The sequence below is a fragment of the Asparagus officinalis genome, chromosome 3 (assembly GCF_001876935.1).
Source record: "Asparagus officinalis chromosome 3, Aspof.V1, whole genome shotgun sequence".
Taxonomy (NCBI): domain Eukaryota; kingdom Viridiplantae; phylum Streptophyta; class Magnoliopsida; order Asparagales; family Asparagaceae; genus Asparagus; species Asparagus officinalis.
In genome coordinates this window covers 13,331,575-13,343,759 of record NC_033796.1, presented here as the reverse complement: position 1 = coordinate 13,343,759, position 12,185 = coordinate 13,331,575, and the positions used below count along the sequence as shown (strand labels likewise).

Below are 12,185 nucleotides of genomic sequence, written 5' to 3'. Positions count from 1 at the left end.
ACAAAAAATTATTTATCCTCATACAGTAGACGATGCACTCATTTATAGCAGATCTAGGAAGGTTGTTGCGTAACTTCAACCGAGTCCAAACAGTTAGCTTATTCTGCTGATACTTTATAGGTGTCGGTTGTTGGCGGTACAAGTCACTTATGTGATTTATGTGATGGTAACAGTGTGACGAGGTTTGATGTGCAATTGGGGTTGATATAATGATGGCTCTGACCATGTATTTAATGTGACGGTGATCGGTTGTCGGTGTGGAGTACGAGAACGACGGGTCTGCGAGGGGTCTATTAAAGATGCCTTTTGATTCGACCATTTCAGATTGAGAACTCTCCGACTTGGTTTTGCAAAATGAAGAGGTATGAAGTCGGCTTTAAACAGCAGGATCCGAGTGAGGACGCTTTTCGACTCAACCCTTCTCGGAAAAGATCGAGTGATGACGTTATTTGACTCGTCCTGCATAGGATAGTATCGATGTGGTGCATAGCTAATTCAGGACATGTGTTGACTCCTAGGAGAAGATTAACACTTAGTCATTTCCATGTTATGACATCTACCTCAAATAACTTCGCAAATAATGTTAAGGTGCCCCTAGCTTATCTTTACTCATTAACCCAAATCTAAACATGCTCTAAAAAGAAAAAAAATTTCGGAGGGTAATAACGTAATTACTCGTCGAAATTTTCTTGGCTTGCATTCATGGCGGATTTCTCCTTGCTCGTCAGAATTCAATCCCTATTTCAATCTCTAGGGTTTATTTATTTCGCTTTAATTCCCCAAATTATTAGGTTTTAAACTAAAAAACCTAACCATGCTATCAAAATCTCTCTCCAATCCCTTAATCTCTCCGCTCCCAATCCATTCCAAGAAACACAAATCCCCAAATCAAGTTCTCATCGTTCGATCTCATGTCACTGATTCATCTAAAAAGGCCGAATCGGGTTCCGATGCGAACCCTAACCCGTCGAAGTTGTTCGAGTCGGCGGCAATGTCGACGAGCAAATCGAGGGCGTATCCGGGTGGAATGGGTCCGCATACGGGCCGAGATGCGAACGTGAAGAAACCCGAATGGCTTCGTCAGAGAGCGCCTCAAGGGGAAAAGTTCGCGAAGTTGCAGGAATCGCTTTCTAAGTTGAAGTTGAATACTGTTTGTGTTGAAGCTCAGTGCCCTAATATTGGAGAGGTAAAAAGTTGATTTTTTTTAAAATAAAGTTATATGACTTTTTTGTAAGTATTTTATTTAAGTTAGATTCTCGGTTGAATTGAAGGGTATAGGTGACTTGAGTATTTGAAATTAGCACAGGTCCTCAATTTTACTCGGTAATTTTTTTATTGGTGCACTAATGAAAAATGGATAGAAGCTCTTAGATCCGCAAAATTAGTCGTAGTAGAATAAAACAGATAAAATTGTGAAAAAAAGAATAAGTATATAGTACACATCTACTACAAAGTAATACTTAATCAGAATGGTTAGACTGGAAGAGTGCTTCTGAAGTTCTATGTGACCATGGGATACTAATGGGATTGAAATAAAAATTTTATATGAAAACTATACGAACAACAATATTTTCTGAATCAGAATGTTGCGGAATTAAGAAAAAACATGTGCAAAAAGTGATTGTAGCAGAAATGAGAATTTCACGATAGACATGTGAATATACGCTAAGAGATATATAGAAAAGAAGCACATTCTTATGATATTAAAAACACCCCTATTGAGGGTGAAATGAGAAATTGGTTGAGATGATTTGGCCATGTGTCAAGGGGGTCGCAAAATGCACTGGTTAGAAAAAGTGATAAGACTATAGTTAATAAGATGAGGAGGATTGGAGGTAGGTCCAAGAGAACTTGATTGGAAGCAATTAAGAAGGCTTTGCTGTGTTGTTTGCACTAACGAATTTGTTGTTGTTTTGTAAGCAGTGTTGGAATGGAGGGGGAGGAGCTGGTGGAGAAGGGGATGGTATTGCGACGGCTACTATCATGCTTCTAGGAGACACGTGCACTCGTGGATGCAGATTTTGTGCAGTCAAAACTAGCAGAAACCCACCACCTCCAGATCCTATGGAGCCTGAGAATACTGCTCAGGCAATTGCAAGTTGGGGGTAAGCTATTCTCTTTCTCCACCAAAGTGTGTAAAAGGTAGGTAGTAAGCTACACTTTGTGAAATTAAACAGTCAACGCTCATGCTGATATTTTATTAAGATAGGCAGTCAGGAACATCTGTAACTGCCATCTCGGAATGCAACTTGATATGCAGTAGAATTTCTTTATTTGTTGAGGTTTTGCATTATTATTATTTTTTAAATACCATTTGTGAATGCCTAGAAGGAATCCAATACGATACCAATAAATTGTATATGCCTATAAAAATTGAGCGCCTGAATAACAAATTCTCAAACAATAATATTAGCAAAAATGGAATGCAGCTCCTTTACAACATATAATAACTCCAGCCTAGATTGTTAAGTTACATTAACCCCATCTTAGATGCTCAAAACTCTTCACTTCTTTGCCTAACTCAAATTTAGGCCAGTTATTTCAAATGTTCAAGTAGACTTATTGTTCGCGTCACATTTCTAAGTAGACATAACAAGCAACAAGAAGTATTTACCTGACAAAGCTCTTACCATTGACTTACATTTTGGCAGTGTGGACTATATTGTATTGACAAGTGTTGACCGTGATGACTTACCTGACGGTGGAAGTGGCCACTTTGCTCGGACAGTTGAAGCAATGAAGGTTTGTACATTACTTTGGTATAATTTTCAGCTAGGATATGATGAATCCTTTTGGTATCATTATTGCTGATAGGGTTTTTACAAGTATGAGTTGCTCTAGTGCAGTCAATTGTGTAGTGTTTGGTTCCATAAAGGGTATTAACTAGAATCTCTGGTCTGTTCTTTTATGCAGAAACTTAAACCTGAGATATTAGTTGAGTGTCTAACTTCTGATTTCCGCGGTGATCTAGATGCTGTCTCATCTTTGGTGAATTCCGGGCTGGATGTATTTGCCCACAACATTGAAACAGTGAAACGTCTTCAAAGAATTGTCAGAGATCCTCGAGCAGGGTAATAATCACCTTTATGTCTCATATACATCTATGATAAATTTCTGTTCAGTAATTCTTTAGAGCAACTAATTATCTTCTGATACTTAACTTCTACCAAGTGCTTCTAAAATTCATTTACAGAAGAGGAATTTATGATATTTAGTCTGAAATAAATTCCATGTCTTTAATTGTGTTCTAGATTCTAGCCTCCTTTTTTACGTGGAGGCCATTCATTCAGATTCTTCTGTCCATCTGAGGATCACTAGAAAATGATCTCATTACCCGCAAATCATGCTCACATCTTCTTTTTTGCAACTATTATTATGGTCCCACGGAGTAAAACAAAAACCAACATCTTCTCACAATCCCTCCGTGCTTGAATTCTCTGATTTTACACCTAGTTTATTATCTATCCAGAATTTTTTTTTCTTCCCAGCAATTTCAATTAGATATCCAACCAGTACAATTATAGACTAATAGTTCTAATTTAAACTTCTACAAATATGTATGACAAGTGACAACCAAGAAAACTTTAGGTTTCATCTTGGTTTGATGCTCAGTTTATTGTAGAGGAGAGAATCCTTGTATATTTTGATTTCTAAACATGAGAATGTCAGCTCACTCAGTTGATATCGGTTGGGTGGATGCTTTATCTGACTAGTAGTCTTGGTGTCTTCCTACACTTGACTGTCTGTTTTATTTTACTTCCAACAAGTTCATCAACCATATGGATTATCAAAAATCAGTTATTTGTAGAAAAAAATGTGTTGCAGAAGCAAAATTGCGTTATTTAGAGCTGCAATTTACTGGAATTTTAATGGTATCACTTCCAATATTACACCTGAAACAAAGATACTTCCTCTAGTTTTCTGGGTTGCAAGGTTGTTTAGGCAATTGCTTTTTCACCTTTGATGTTTACTCTTCTACGGGCATCTTTTTAACAACATGATCAGCACCTATGTTCCCTCCTCTTCTTTTGTTATTAGTATTGGCATTCCTCTTTATCTTTTTGCTTCTGATATAAACTGTGCGCAAACCATCTCTAGACACTTATAGCTGTTATCATGAATCCATGGTTGCAACTGTTTGAGTTCATCAATTTTCTGCCCATCTCTGGGCATATCAGTTATTTGCTTCTTTGGATAAAATTATAGGTTGTGGTATATGTATCTCTTTTAATGATCTCTCAACTCTCATTATTGACAAAAGAGCTATAACATCATTTTGATCCATGTATTTGGCAGATATGAGCAGAGTTTATCTGTTCTGAAGCATGCAAAAGTAGCCGAGGAAGGAATGATAACAAAATCTTCTATAATGTTGGGCCTTGGAGAATCAGATGAGGAGGTGAAGGAATCTATGAGTGACTTAAGGGCCATTGGTGTAGATATCCTGACACTAGGACAATATTTACAGGTGCAATGGCATACAAACTATTTAGGTTTATCGTTGAGTCTGAACTTTTTTGGTTATTAATATTAACTACGATGGATGCTAATATCTCTTGCAGCCAACTCCCTTGCATCTTACAGTAAAAGAGTATGTTACCCCTGAGAAGTTTGCCTTCTGGAAGAGTTATGGAGAATCTATTGGTTTCAAATATGTCGCTAGTGGACCTCTGGTAAAATATTTTTTTATCGCTTGCATCTGTGTTGTTCATTAGTTATTTTTTGTCTTTCAGATTTTGGGTTTCTGCATATTTACCTTTACGCACCATGACTTTCCCAATGTTAGAAATTCAATGTCCTAATGGTTGATCGGCTTCTTTGTACATGTCACACTTGCATCACTTTCTTGCCACGGTCTCATCACTTGATTAGATTATATGCTTCTTTGTGGCCTTGTGCATGTCAGTCTTATTACCTATTCAACAGAATTGTCGGCTTCATTGTTCATGATGAACGACACCTGCCATAAATTATTCTAATACACTTGGTAAAAAAGATGACAGTTTACAAATTGGTAGACTTTCAACATGGTGGTAAAGAATAAATAATGTGAACCACAGTAAAGAGATTCCCAAAAAAATCAGTATTCGTAATGCAACGGGTAAAAGTTGAACATGCACGTAAATTCCATAAAACATAAGGAAATGGTCAAAGAATAATAGTTTTGACCATAGTTCAGAAATGCCCTAAAAAGTCAATGGTGCCCGTCACGTTTGCTATGGCACGTGATGCTGAGGTGATATAGTTTCCATGCTGAAGGAGGATCCTTTAAATTGCACCTATGTTTCTTTGGGTGCAAATCCTTGGGGTTTCTATCCACAGTGTTTATTTGGGCAATTGAAGGGATAGAATCTGAATTGTATGATGGTTTAATGAAATCAATTATCCGTTTTTAATGTCATCCTGCGACTTTTTTTAGTTTGTTGAAGTGTATAAGAGCATTACTCAACATTACCTCATATTCCTAAGAACTTTGGCATGGTTAACAGTATAATGATTTATATAAACTAGAATGACCATGCATGTAGTCTCACGTTATGCATTGATCATTTCAGTCTTCATATTTCGGCCACAGAAGTTTCATGATATGTTGTTTCTTTCCTCTTTGGCAGAACATTTCTGCATAGCAAATAGTAGCTAATCTCATCTATTATCTTGTACACGTAGTGTGGGGAAAAATAACATGTTCTATCGTTCCTTACAAATTGTTCTCTTGATCAGGATAAAGTGTATTATTTTCACTAGTTTCCTGGATGCATAAAACACTGACAATAGCTTTCTTAGACCTAATCAAATTTCCTTTATGTGCATGATTGTATATCTAGGTTCGATCTTCTTATAGGGCTGGAGAACTGTTCGTTCAGAATTTGGTGAAAGGTAGCAAGAGTGAGCAAGAATCAAAATCCAGTGAATCTTAGCAGTTGGATGACATTGAGCAGCGTTTGGTCCTGCTCACAACTTAAAGCAATGCTTGCATATTGGAAGAGTATCGTCCATTTGAGCTTTTGTTTGGCAACCGTCAGCTAGCATTTTATCCCTAGGTACAAGCAAACTGAAGAAAGAAATATACTTTGTTGTTATATTACATCATTTGAAAGAGGATCTTTTCCCGCCGCTGCGTGTAAGTATTAATAAAGATAATTTAGGAAGAATGAATATTATTATTCTTTTCCTTTGTGTTGTATTCAGCTAATTATGGTGGTTACAGAACACAAAACCTGCATTGTTTCACCCATTATTGACAGGTGCAATAATTTAATTTTCTAAATGTACAGGAAATTAAATATATGTTCTTCACTGTGAGCTGCTTCCGTCAGAAATGCTTTGTAACTTTAACAATACAAAAATCCGAGCAATTATGTTGTAGTTCCAGCTTTATTCAAGTCTGAGCAATTGCGTAGACAATTTTGATTCATGCAAAATAGATATCTGGTATTGTAATTATAGTTTAAAAAATATTTGTTTTATTGCTTCTACTTTCTACACCCGTTGCTTAAGAAATAGATCGCTTTCTGCAATTACAATATTATTATGATGTTTCGTTTGCAAATTTGGAACTTTGTGCATTTCCATAAACTCCTAAAAGGAGTAAAAGAATAGAACTTCTTAGATAAACTGTGAATCAAACTAAGCAAGTTAATGATGTTGTAAACAAGTTGAAAGGCTGGCGAGACTGGAAGTGATTGATACGAGTCGCCGGACGAGCACTCTTGATCGCGGAATTATCAAGAGTGGGTTGTGAAGAAGACGATAGAAAAACACAAGAACAATTCAGTTTTAGGCGAAGGAAAATATCTTTTTTAGATTATGAGAATAATAGAGTACAAATCCCTCTCTCACAATCTCTCTAGAGTCAAGAACAATCTCCCAATTCTCTCTAAACCTTAATCTCTTGCTTAGGATCTTACCTCTCTGATTTCTCTCTAGATCAAAACTGATCTCTCTTAGACCTAATCTCCTTAGATCTACATCTCTAACAATCTCCTCTGTTTAGAAACCCTAAACAATCTCTATTTATAGAGTTTACAACGTGGATGACAAACTTGTAAATAAACGAGCTCAATCAAATCAGGAAACTGTGTCAATAAGGAGTCCTAAAACGCCCAGGAACCCGACGCGATCAACCACGACATGTGGCGCGGTTGACCGGACAGAATCCAATCTCAAACCCTGCACCGTGCAGGTTGGCGATCGATCGCGCATGTTGTCGCGGTCGACCGGCCAGAGTTCTGCCAGTTTTTCCTGTTCTCTGCGTTTCGCTCCTTCTGACTTCTTTCGTCGCCTTCTACGGCTCCATCCACGCTCCTATTTTCAAGATATCATGAGAATCGTCTATCATCAAGCTCCCATGAGGATCACTAAGCTCCCGAAGCAGAGAAGAAGATACACTCATATCAGTGTTGGTTGTTTTGTTGGCCCAATAAGTTGGCCCATTCCACTAAATGCCCAGCTCCCCCACTTGTGCCCTAGCCCCTCTATTTTCCCTCACCTACCCGATGGTTCTCACCTCCTCCTAAGTCTTCGCGATCTCTGGAAGTCTTCGCGATCTCTGGATTTGATGGCCGCCGCTGTGATTTCATCCCTAGGTCGGCTGCCCCCATCCCTATATATGGGTAATGGGTTGGTAGTAGCTTGGGAGAGGGATGAAGAGGAAGTAGAGGTGGTAAGGTGAAGATCTGAGCTTGAGCTTCCCTCTGCTGTGTGCGATCTCCCCCTTTCTGCGAGTTTGTGCTCCTGTGAGCTTTGTGCTTCTACCCGCTGTGCTTCTACCCACTGTGCGATCCTCTCCCCTACCTGAGCTCTGTGCTCCTTCAAAGCTCTGTGCTTTTACCTCTTTGTGAGATCTGGAGAGAGACTGTGTAATAGTTGCTTTTCTCCCTCCCTTTGTGTTCTTGGTGGTGCACTGGAGAAGAAGATCGGACTGATTGAGCAGGCTTCTGAGCCAAACAGCGACAAGATAACACAACAGTGGTATCAGAGCAAGGTTAGTGTCGCTGTGCTTCAAAACCGCTGCCGATCGCCGCTGGACACCGCCGGACCGCCACTGGACACCGTCGGACAGACGCCGGACCGCCGCCGGACCACCGCGTGGGCGTGGGTAAGGTCGAAACCCTCTCCTAGGGTTTCGCTCAGGTATATCAGCTGAAAACCCAACTCAACAGCTCATGCTAGTTGCTGAAAAAATTTTCCTGTTTGTGTTTCTGCTCGTGCTAGCTGCTGGAAAATTTATTTTTTGTTTCTCTTGTTTTTCCCTTGCTCGTGCTAGTTGCTGTGATACCATTATCTGATTTTTTCTGTGTGAAAAATGTCGGCTGCTAATCAATATGGTATGATTCAATATGGTATGGCTCCGTTCAACGGAAAATCTGATTTTAGCATTTGGAAACAAAAAATAAAATGCATTTTAATTCAACAGAAGTCGTTTAGGGCTGTTGATCAGACTTATTTAACTTCTGACACTGAAAATAAACGGGCGGAAATGAACGAAAATGCTTGTTCCACAATTTATTTGAACTTATCTGACTCTGTGATTAGAAAAGTTGGAATTTTAGAATCTGCTAAAACCCTTTGGGACAAACTTGAAGAACTCTATACTGAAACCTCTTTGCCCAGTAAAATGTTTTTGCTTGAAAAATTTTTCAAATTTAGATTGGATATGTCTAAGGACATTGAGGAGAACCTAGATGTTTTCACAAAACTTATTTCAGATATTAAGTTAACTGGTGATAAACATATAGATGATTATACTCCTATTGCCCTTCTAAATGCTATTCCTGACTCATATAGTGATGTGAAATCTGCTATTAAATATGGTAGAGATGAGGTTACCCTTGATGTTGTGGTCAATGGTCTTAAGAGTAAGGAATTAGATTTAAAACATTCTGGGGGAAATAAAAATTCTGGTGAGGTTATGCATGTGAGGGGTAGGCCTCAGAATAGGTCTAATTACCAAAAGAATGCTAGTAATGGGGAATCAAGTAAGAAAAAATTTGAAAATGGAAGAGGTAGATCTAAGTCCAGGTTTAAAGCTAAAAAATGCTATAATTGTCATGAAACTGGTCACTTTATTAAAGATTGTCCTAAGCCTAAGAAAAATCAGCAAAATGAACATGCTAATATGGCTGTCTGTGAGGGCAAAATGGGTGAGATTTTCATGATTAATAATCTGTGTGATTATGCATATTTGAACTCTGTGTTATCTGATCCTTTGTGTAAATCAGATTGGTTAGTAGACTCTGGTTGTACTTTTCATATGACTCCTTTTAAAACCTTGTTTTCAAACTACAAGAAAATAGAGAATGGCTTTGTGTCAATGGCAAATGAAAAGAAATGCAATGTTTTAGGAACTGGTGATGTATGCCTTAGGTTTTCCTCTGGTTCTGTGTTTACTTTGAAGGATGTTAGGCATGTTCCTGATTTACGTTATAACTTGATTTCTTGTGCATCTCTAGAAAATGATGGTTTGGAGGGAAAATGGGGTAAAGGGGTTATGAAAATTCAAAAAGGGTCTCTTGTTGTTTTTACTGCTGAAAAACAAAACAATTTGTATATTTGTCATGCTGAACCTGTGCTTGATTCTGTTAACTCTGTGATAGGTGATAAATCTGTTTTATGGCATAATAGATTAGGTCACATGAGTAATAAAGGATTAGAAATTTTGCATAAAGGAGGTCACTTTGGTAGTGATAAAATATCCCCCATCCCTTTCTGTGAATCTTGTGTGCTAGGAAAACAACATAGGGTTACTTTTCCTACTTCTTCTTTTCCTAATCAGTCTAAGTGCACTAGTGTACTTGAATATTTGCATGCTGATGTGTGGGGTCCCTCTAGTGTGCCTACGCATGGAGGGAACCAATATTTTCTTTCCATAATTGATGATTATTCTAGGAAAGTTTGGGTTTTACTCATGAAACAAAAATCTGAAGTTTTTGATAAATTTAAAAACTGGAAAATTATGATTGAAAACCAAACGGGAAAGAAAATTAAAACTCTTAGGACAGACAATGGTCTTGAGTTTTGTAACAAACAATTGAATGATTTGTGTACTACTTGGGGTATTAAAAGGCATAAATCTGTTCCCTATACACCCCAGCAGAATGAGATTGCTGAAAGGATGAATAGAACTCTCTTAGAGAGGGTGAGGGCTATGTTGGCCACATCTGGGCTCTCCAAGAAGTTCTGGGGAGAAGCTGTTTGTACTGCAGCCTATTTGATTAATAGGTCTCCTTCTGTTCCCTTAGGAGGGAAATGCCCTGAATTTGTGTTCACGGGCAAACCTCTTGATTTAAATAATTTGAGAATTTTCGGGAGTGCTGGCTACGTGCATCAAAAGATTGATAAGTTAGAACCTAGATCTAAGAAATGTGTTTTCTTAGGATATCCTGAAGGGGTAAAAGGTTATAGGCTTTGGAATAAGAGTGAACCGGGGTTTAAGGTAGTGATAAGCAGAGACGTTGTCTTTAATGAAAATGAATTTCCTTGTTTACCTTTACATGTTCCTATTCCTGAAAATGATGCTCCAAATGAGGTGGAGCAAAAGCCTATTATTAATCAACCCAAATCATTTCCTGAAGAAAAATTGAATGATATAATTATTGAAAATCAAGATGAGATTATTCCAAATGAGGTGGAGCATGATATGCAGGAAATAGATAACATGCATGATTTGAATGATTATCAACTCACTAGGGATAGAAATAAAAGAACCATTAGGAAACCTGAAAGATATAGAGATTGCAATTTGATTGATTGTAATATGTCTGAGTTTGCCTTTAATGTGTTTGAATCCCTTGAGTGCAATGAACCTAAGACTTATAAAGAAGCATTAAGGTCAAAATATTCTGAAGAATGGATTAGTGCTATGAAGAGTGAGATGGAATCCCTAAAAATTAACCAAACATGGAAACTTGTTCCTAAACCTGCTAGTTGTTCTGTAGTGGACTGTAAGTGGCTGTTTAAGGTGAAACAAGAATCTGAAAGTGTTAGGTTTAAGGCTAGGTTAGTAGCTAAGGGATTTACTCAAAAGGAGGGAATTGATTATGCTGAAATTTTTGCTCCTGTTGTCAAATTCACTACTGTTAGAATTATGCTTGCTTTAGTTGCTCATTTTAATTGGGAATTAAAACAAATGGATGTAACTACTGCTTTCTTGCATGGTGATCTTGATAAAAATATTTATATGCACCAACCTGAGGGCTTTGTGGACCCTAAATTGCCTGATCATGTGTGTTTGTTAAAAAAGGCTTTGTATGGTTTAAAACAATCACCTAGGCAATGGAATATTAGATTTGATAAATGCATGCAATCTTTAAAGTTTAAAAGGAGTTCTGCTGATCATTGCCTGTATTATAAGAATATAGACTCTGTGCCTGTATTTCTTGTAATTTATGTGGATGACATGTTGATTGTTAGTCCTTGTTTGAAGTCTATTGAGCATGTTCAAAAATGTCTTTGTGAAAATTTTGACATGAAAGACTTAGGTGATGCTAAAAGAATCCTAGGCATGAATATTATTAGGGACAAAAACAAATCTACTCTAGTTTTAAACCAAAGTTCATATGTTGAAAAAATTTTGAGTAAATTTGCTATGTCTAATGCTAAATCTGTGAATGTGCCTCTTGCTTCTCATTTTGTGTTAAGTAAGGATCAATCTCCCAATACTGAAACTGAAATAAATGATATGAAGAAGGTGCCATATTCGAATGCTATAGGATCTGTCATGTATCTCATGGTTAGTACTAGGCCTGACATTGCATATGCGGTTAGTTGCTTGAGTAGATATATGTCAAACCCTGGTATGCCTCATTGGAATGCCTTGAAGTGGCTTTTAAGATATTTGAAATCCTCTGTGGATGTAGGATTAACCTTTTCTAAGTGTTCTGAAGGTGTCAAACTTGCTGGCTATGTAGATTCCAATTATGCAAATGATAGGGATAATAGAAAATCTACCACTTCCTATGTGTTTACTTTGTGTGGCTCTTGCATAAGTTGGAAATCCCAATTACAACCCATTGTTGCTTTATCTACTACTGAATCTGAGTATGTTGCTACCACTGAAGCTTTTAAAGAAGCTATTTGGCTTAGGGGCCTTATATCTGAAATTGGTTTTCTTGATAAAAATGTGGTTGTATTTTCTGATAGTCAATCTGCTATTCAACTTTGCAAAAATCCTGTTTTTCATGATA

At 37.5% G+C, this 12,185-nt stretch overlaps 1 protein-coding gene across 1 annotated transcript; it reads left to right on the top strand.

Moving 5' to 3' along the window:
- Positions 667 to 6,378, top strand: LOC109833075 (lipoyl synthase 1, chloroplastic). Its single transcript, XM_020400627.1, has 7 exons — positions 667 to 1,186; positions 1,924 to 2,105; positions 2,652 to 2,742; positions 2,914 to 3,071; positions 4,297 to 4,468; positions 4,563 to 4,673; positions 5,826 to 6,378. The coding sequence occupies exons 1-7, from the start codon at positions 815 to 817 to the stop codon at positions 5,916 to 5,918; spliced, it is 1,179 nt and encodes a 392-aa protein (XP_020256216.1). The 5' UTR covers positions 667 to 814; the 3' UTR covers positions 5,919 to 6,378.